We start from the raw sequence: 8,351 nt of genomic DNA, 5'->3' as shown, positions 1-8,351 counted from the left end.
AAGAGCATTCTTTGAAACATCACACATATAATGAGAGTGAAGAACCCTTCTCTGTACCATAATCATACATCAAGCTCCAGTTTCCTTACTGAAAAATAAACCACAATCACTTCCACGTCACTATCACTATAGTGCATTTTCATTACAGAGCTTCTCAGAGCTGCCTGTCCAGTCAGAAAAAAAAAGACATGATTCAATTCCTCATCAAAATTCTGATAATATTTTCCTGACTCAAATCTAATCACCTGCCTATTGCCAGGCTAATTAAGTCTCATCATGGCTGGGCGAAGTATTAGATCACCGTTTAATGTAGTAGTCTAAGTGCTCATGGAAATTGACTTGAACTTGGTGGTGAAATACGACCCATGAAATGTCAAAGGTAGCTCTCCGCTGTTGAGGGGAAAAACATAAACACACTTTATGCTGTTTAACCTATTATAATTTAAAATATTTACATCACAACTATGCTTTATTCTTAAGGCGAGGCCTTATCAAAGATAGTGTTCACAAAATTGACTAATTAGTTATTTTGAACTATACCAACTGTATCATGTTTATACCAACTGTATACCACAATATTTATACAGTTAATAAATATATATGTGTAATAAATTGTACTCCATCTGTTATTTTTTCAAGGTTACAGAATGCTTGCCATGCTTATATAGTTAATTCTCTCCTATGTGACTCTTGGGACAAGCTGAAGTGCTTTCTGACCTGGCTAAACTGTGGGATGATGATGTAGGGAAGGGAGGGTGGACTAAGTGCTGTAATGACAGCCCGAGCGCTTCTGGAAAGCTCAGAGATAACTAATGGAGCTAAGAGAGCATCACTGGAAGGAAGCAGCACCAGGCTAGAAGCCTGCGAGAAGAACCCAGGGCAACGCCAAACAGCTCGGCACAATGAAGTGTTCAGCACTCTGGACAGCTCTCTGCGTTTGTATCTATGGGACGGTGGTGAATTGCTCAGGTAACTTTTCTCAAACTTTTGACTTTGGTTATAAGAACAGCTCGCGTTTGAGCTTTAAAACAAACGAGCTCTGTAATTTCACATTAAATTGCCTCATCTCGAAACCCAGTGGCGATCTAGACATAAAGTCTGATGCTCCAAATTGCTGTATTTGTTGGCAGCTCGACAGGTTTTGAAACACTATCAATTATTGCAATTAATCGACATGCTTTCGCGTATTACTGGCTTTAAACTTTCTAAGGCCGAAGCTAAAGTTGAATGAAGTAAAAGTGATAGTGACTATTCTTTTGTCTCGGTGTAGTGAAGAAGCTGAGCAGTAACACTGGGCGCTTCGCCAATGCCACTCTGGTTCGATTAAATGAGTTTTTAAGTGCCGGATATAAGAAAGGAGTTCGACCAGTGCGCGACTGGAGACAGTCAACGACGGTGGCCATTGACCTCATGGTTTATGCGATCCTCAATGTGGTGGGTAGAATTCTCAAACGTCTATTAATTATGCAAACTAATAATTTATTCAATTATTATTTATTTATTAAATATTTTGTGTATTTTTGTGCCACACAGGATGAGAAGAACCAGGTCTTGACAACATATGTTTGGTACAGACAGGTATGTTGGTTGAAAATATAAATTTAAAATTAGAGAACCGACAACATCAAAAGTGAATGTTTTACGCACTTCAAGTCTCTGCAACTGAATCGAATTAACAGCGCGACCAGTGATCCGATTCCTGTAGGAATGACTCTTATGAGCCGGTTCTTTTTAGTGAATCAACAACTCATAGCGCGAGCAATGTAACTTCGATAACTCATGAGCGGATAGTGTATCAAAAACATACAACGTGATTCACGAACAACTAACTCATACAAGACGGGTCTTTTTTGTGTGTATCAGTATCAACAATGTACGACAAAACCAGTGTTGACTCCCAAATGACTTTTTTTCTTGTTAGTAAATCATAAACGTAAACAGCAAACGTTCGTTTGACAGAATGTATGACTGAACGGTTATTTTGAGTGATTTAAAAACTTACAACGTGACAGTCCGATTCATGAACCGATTTACAAGTTATTATGCTTTAACTTTTTGTACCTAATTGAGGAATATTTGATTGGATTCTTTTCTGATATTTACTTGACATTTCTCTCACTTCAAAAGCAATGGATAGATGAGTTTCTTACGTGGGATCCTGAAGAATTTGATGAAGTCAAACAGATTTCCATTCCCACTGCCAACATCTGGGTTCCAGATATTCTTATCAATGAATTGTGAGTAGACTTGACATAATTGAGACGTTAATGAGACACTTGTTTTGAAACATCTCAGTCGGCTCTTCACAGCAGTCCTTTATAAACACTCTCTTTGTACCCTGCAGTGTGGATGTAGGAAAGTCTCCTGATATTCCTTACGTCTATGTAGGCCATTCCGGGCTTGTTCGCAACTATAAGCCTATCCAGGTGGTGACCGCCTGCTCCCTCAATATCTACAACTTTCCTTATGATGTCCAAAAATGTAGCCTGACTTTCCAGAGCTGGCTCCACACAAGTAAGTAAACATGAGTAAGCTCAAGAGAGATCATTCAGATTCAACACTGACAAAATGTACAGTTTTCCAAGATTCCAAGTCTAAAACCACATTTACAGAATAAATAAGAACGCTCTAATGTATTATTGCAGAAATGATTCAAGCACAATAAAAAGAAGCAACATGGCTTTTCCTAAAAGACGAAGGAACTGACCTTTAACCTTATCTCATCTCATAGCTAAAGACATCAACATCACACTAATGAGAACCCCCGAGGAAGTAATGAACGACAAGCGTGTGTTCATGAACCAGGGAGAATGGGAGCTGCTTCATGTCCTCTCCACATACAACAAGTTCAGCATAGATAATGATGATTTCTATGCCGAAATGAAGTTTACTGTGAGTAACGTAATAATACCAAATTAAGCCACGGCACACATTAGCATTTGCTTTTGAAAAAAAGGGGAACACTTTAGAATACTGTTCCGTCGTTAATGAATAACTACACAGGAACAAGTGAGTAATGCAATTTTAGCATTCTAGAAACTACTATAACAAGAAACACCAAGTAACAAATTAGTAATTAATAGCACTCAGTTGAATGAGGTTGTTCACTATTAACTAATCAATAACAATTTTTCATACCTCCCAGAGGACTACTAAGAACTATTATATACAGGTTCATAATTCACATGAATAATGCATAATGTATAATTAATTCTAATGTGAAGATCATGGTAACACATTGGTAATAATTCAAGTATTATCAAATCCTTCAGAAGGAATTACTAATTATTTGTAACAGTATTCTAAAGTGAAAGTTTAACCAATTAAAAATGAAATACGGATAAATATGTATTAGTATATAAATACAATAACTTTTGCGCAAAAAAACCACCAAGCTACAGGTCAAATTCTTTCCAACACCAGTGTTGGGGAAAGCTACATTTTAAAGTAATGTGTTACAATCATAGACTGTAAAAATAAAAAATAAAATAAAAATACAATTGTTGTAAATTTTAAATACGTAGTTACTTTTAGTTACTTGAAAAAAGGTAATCTGATTACATAACTCACAATGTGTTACGTGAACACTGCCCAAAACCCTTAAGTTCAAAAGGCTGGCGGAAGTAAGGTTTGAAAGATATTATGACTATACTAATTATTACTCCGCAAGGATGCATCCAAATTAAATGCATTTATAATGTTACAAAAGATTTCTATTTTTATTGAACTTCTATTTCTATTGAATTCATCAAAGAATCCTGACAAAAGGTGTCTCAATCTTTCCACAAAAACAGTAGCAGAAATGTTTTCATCATTAATATTAATGTTTCTTGAGCACTAAATCAGCATATTAGAATGATTTCTGAAGGATCATTTCTAAAGCATCATTCAGCTTCGCCATCACAGGAATAAACTACATTTTAAAATATATTTGTAATATTTCACAATATCACGGTTTTGCCTGCTTTTTTATTTTTTATTATTCTAACGACTCCAAACTTTTGAATGGTAGTGTACCACTAAATGGACATGCACCAAATGTCAGGTCACATTTCTTTTGGAAAGCACTTATAAATTAGTGCCAAAGTGAAAGAAAAACAAAGTGAGAAAGATCAACAGATTATTGCCAGAAGGAAATACGTCTCTTTCTTTAATCGCCAGGTTGTGATCCGACGCAGACCTCTGTTCTACACAGTCAACCTCCTGTTGCCCAGCGTATTCCTGATGGTGATGGACATTGTTGGATTCTACCTGCCTCCAGACAGCGGAGAGAGAGTCTCCTTCAAGATCACTCTGCTCCTGGGCTATTCTGTCTTTCTCATCATCGTCTCAGACACTCTGCCAGCGACTGCCATAGGGACCCCTCTCATTGGTAATGAGGTCTTTCTGTTTCATAGAACATGACCTGATGCATTTCAATCATTCATTCTGTATTCCCTGATTGAGGAAGCGTATAATTATGTGAGAGAGGTGACGTTTTGAATTTAGTCTACTGCATCTAGAGCATATTAAATGTTTTAATTGTTTGTAGCAAGTTGTGTGATCCAATACAGTTTCCTCTCAGCCGGGCGGAATTGCGCAGACAGAAAACAAGAGATTTCTTGAGTGTTTCAACTGAAGTCAATCCGCATGTTTATTGATTTTCAGTATAGAACTGCAGCTGTGAGGAAGCTTGTGCGGAAATACACTGATTAATTTGAGAGATAAGGAGAGCAGCCGAGAACACTACAGAGGTTTCAGGTTCAAATGCAATTGCAAAACTAATGCTGTCAAACACACTAAAGCCCACAGAGGGCACGCAATGTTTTTTTTTCTTTTTCTTTCTTGTGAAAGATCATGAGAACTACTTCTCTAAACAAGTGAATACAGCAATAAACCAGCGTGACTCTGGGAAAATCAGCAATATTATTATCTTGACACGGTTAGCATAAATTCAAAATCTAATTTGAGCCAGGAAATAAACATTTTAGGATTTTGAAAAAAATGTGAAAAAACAGAGAAACATTATGTAAAGGAAATGAATGTGTAATATTTAAGATCCTATACACTGCAAATTTGTGAAATTGATCATGCGATTATATATACATGGTCAGCATTCACTTATATCTGTCATCAGGTTGTACACAAACTTGAGGAGATCATGCAGCTAGAGTTATATACTTATTATAAAAAATTAAAAAAGGTAAGTATTTTTGGTCAGGGGTCTTTTGGACCACACTCTCTATATATTTATTTTTATTTAGTTACTGTATAAAATAAGGCCAGTTATCACATACATTCCCCTTCCAAATTTTGGGGTCAGTTAGATTTTTTTTTACTTATTAAATTAATATTTTTATTCAGTAAAGATGCATTAAATTGATCAAAAGTGAATGTAATGACATCTGCATTTTTGCAACAACAACAACAAAATTATATTTCAAATATCTTTCCATTCATCCAAATATCAGAGAAAATTCCAGTTTCAACAAAAAATATTAAGCAGCACAACTGCTTTCAACATTGATAATAAAGAAATGTTTCTTTAGCAGCAAATCATCATATTAGAATGATTTCTGAAGGATCATGTGACACTGAAGAGACTGGAGTAATGATGCTGAAAATTCAGTTTTGCATCACAGGAAAAAACACATTTTAAAACATATTCACATAGAAAACAGTTGTAATAATATTTCACAATATTACCTTTTTGACTGTATGTTTGTTATGCATGAGACTTGTTTCAAAAACTTTTGAATAGTGGTGTATAATAAGGAAATGAATTGTTCTGCATTCGATATTATAATTCTTACATTCTGCAAGCATATGCTACATTCTGTGTTTCTGGCCATTAATAGCATGCTTTGCTCAGAAAGAACGTTGCATGTAACGGTGTGTTATGTCTGTGTGTTTGAGTGTAGGTGTGTACTTTGTGGTATGCATGGCGCTGCTGGTCATCAGTCTGACCGAGTCGGTTTTGATCGTGAGGCTGGTGCACAAGCAGGATCTTCAGTCTCGTGTCCCGCAGTGGGTCAAACACCTGGTGCTGGAGAAGGCCACTGTCCTGCTCTGCATTCGCAACAAGAAGGTCTGCTCGCTCCTCTCGCAGGGAACTGACCTGCCGCTCTACAAAGAGAACAACATGAACACAGGTAACTGACCCTTCGCTAAGCCCCTCTTGACCAATCCTACCTTAGCAACTGTTTCCATTCGCTAAAAAAGGGTTATACAATTTGAGATTTGGGGCTTTCAGACTAGTGGAAAGAAAACATCCAAAATACACTTTTAAGTGTACCTTTCAGAGCACTTTATCTTTTTGCGTCTGTAGATCTTCAAAGAACAGCAGGACGTCATTTTCTGAAAAGTGTTTTTTGTTCAGAAATCAGAAATCTCCACTTCAGCAGCACTTACATACACCAAACTATTCCTATCCATGTTCTGAAGGTTTTTACATATGGGTTTGTTCATATATAATTTGCCTGATTTTATACATTTTATTAATGAGAATGTATTTTTTTTCTGGCTGTTGACAGTATTTTCTGATTTGTGACCCTGGACCATTTATTTTATGCCAAAAATCATTAGGTTATTAAGGAAAGATCATGTTCCATGAAGATATTTTGTAAATTTCCTACCGTAAATATCTAAAACATTTATTTTTGTGAGTGAATGCAGCACAATCGTGAACATAAATGGATAACTTTAAAGGAGATTTTCTCAATGTTTCGATTTTTTTGCACCCTCAGATTCCAGATTTTCAAATAGTTGTATCTTGGCCAAATATTGTCATATCCTAACAAACCATACATCAATGGAAAGCTTATTTATAGCTTTCAGATGATGTATAAATCTCAATTTCAAAAACTGACTGGTTTTGTGGTCCAGGGTCACATTTATGGAATGATAAAAAGAGATATCCAAAATCCCCTCTGTAAAAAACTTCGACTCAAATACGTCAAAACTGGCTTTATCCAATGTTCAGCTTTTTGTTGTAGAAATGTATGCAAAATAGTGCTTATTTAAAGATAATTCAGAAAACTTGTAATACAATTTTGTTTTTCCACCAAATTCTTAATGTAATCAGTCAACTGGGCAAGTATGGTGATATCTATTAGTTTATTTTTTATTTTTTTACCCTATTCACCTCGGGTGTCTTGCCTATTAACCTAAAATCTCAGGGCGCACTTCTGGTAAATATTTTATGTCTAAGGGTGACAAAGGTTTTTTGGGAACCCGTGCACTAAATGACCTGGCTAGGATTTGTTTGCAATTGTTCTAAGTGCATCTTTACAGAAACGTTCAGATATTGTTGTGGACTATGGGTAGGCCATACAGGTTTAGATCCAGTGCTCTTCTAGGTGGTCTGTTTTTGCAGATTAAACAAGCTCTGAAACTCCCCTGTGATTTGTTTTTAAGCGGTTCACTGCAACCACCACAGCTGCGAGGGATCCAGAGACTCCGGGAGAAACCTGGGCTTGAGCCTGTCCACGCGGGACACCGGACCTCCCGTCATGGACGGCATCCTGCGCGAGATCACCACCATCCGTCAGTTCATGGAGAAGAAGGATGAGAGCAGGGAGATCGCCAAGGAGTGGCTGCAGGTGGGGTACGTACTGGACGTCCTGCTGTTCCGCATCTACCTGCTCACCGTGTTGGCCTACAGCATCACTTTAGGCACACTGTGGTCCGTCTGGCAGACCGTCTGACCGCAGACGTGGGTCACAGAGGGAAGGCGCCAATTCTGTCTCACTGCTTAAAGTACACGCAGTGTGTGACGTAGTTTAAGTGCGGGTAATGTGATTGTTATCTCACAAGAGAATAACTTGAGCACCATAGAGGAGAAATGTGCTTTCAAATCAAGAGTTATTACTTGTAGACTGCTGTTCTTACCAGATGAATGCTCTGAAGTCAATGAAAAAAGCATACAGAATACATGTATGATTGTTATATCTGCTAATAATCAGTACAACAGCACAGTTGCAAGTGTGATATTCCTTTCATACAGCAGAAAAACATAAAAAGAAGTGAAAAAATGAACAACTCCTCCGCTAATGGAAATAGTTCCAAAAGAAGCCAAAGAAAGAAGCTGGAAACTCAGACAAAGCTTTAAAACATATATGAAATGCATATATAACTCACTTTTAGCAGTGTATTGTCTTTTTTTTTTTTTTAAGTATTTCAATATCTTCCTTGTATAGATTAATTGGTCAAACATACACTACCATTTAAAGTTTGGGGTCAGATTTGTTTTTAAATAAAATTAATACTTTTATTCAGCAACAATGTATTAAATCAGAAGTTATGGTTGAGACATTTATAATGCTACAAAAGATTTCCATTTCAAATAAATGCTGTTTAAAAAAAAAACTTAC

At 36.6% G+C, this 8,351-nt stretch overlaps 1 protein-coding gene across 1 annotated transcript; it reads left to right on the top strand.

The window, feature by feature from the left end:
- Positions 1-763: 763 nt before the first annotated feature.
- htr3a (5-hydroxytryptamine (serotonin) receptor 3A) lies at positions 764-8,137 on the top strand. Its single transcript, XM_082141145.1, has 9 exons — positions 764-969; positions 1,271-1,434; positions 1,534-1,578; positions 2,128-2,237; positions 2,345-2,514; positions 2,732-2,892; positions 4,162-4,372; positions 5,901-6,131; positions 7,396-8,137. The coding sequence occupies exons 1-9, from the start codon at positions 903-905 to the stop codon at positions 7,683-7,685; spliced, it is 1,449 nt and encodes a 482-aa protein (XP_081997271.1). The 5' UTR covers positions 764-902; the 3' UTR covers positions 7,686-8,137.
- Positions 8,138-8,351: the final 214 nt, after the last annotated feature.

The sequence above is a fragment of the Leuciscus leuciscus genome, assembly GCF_965113295.1.
Source record: "Leuciscus leuciscus genome assembly, chromosome: 16".
Taxonomy (NCBI): Eukaryota; Metazoa; Chordata; class Actinopteri; order Cypriniformes; family Leuciscidae; genus Leuciscus; species Leuciscus leuciscus.
Note: the sequence above shows the minus strand (reverse complement) of the source record. Positions and strands in the feature narration are given on the sequence as shown.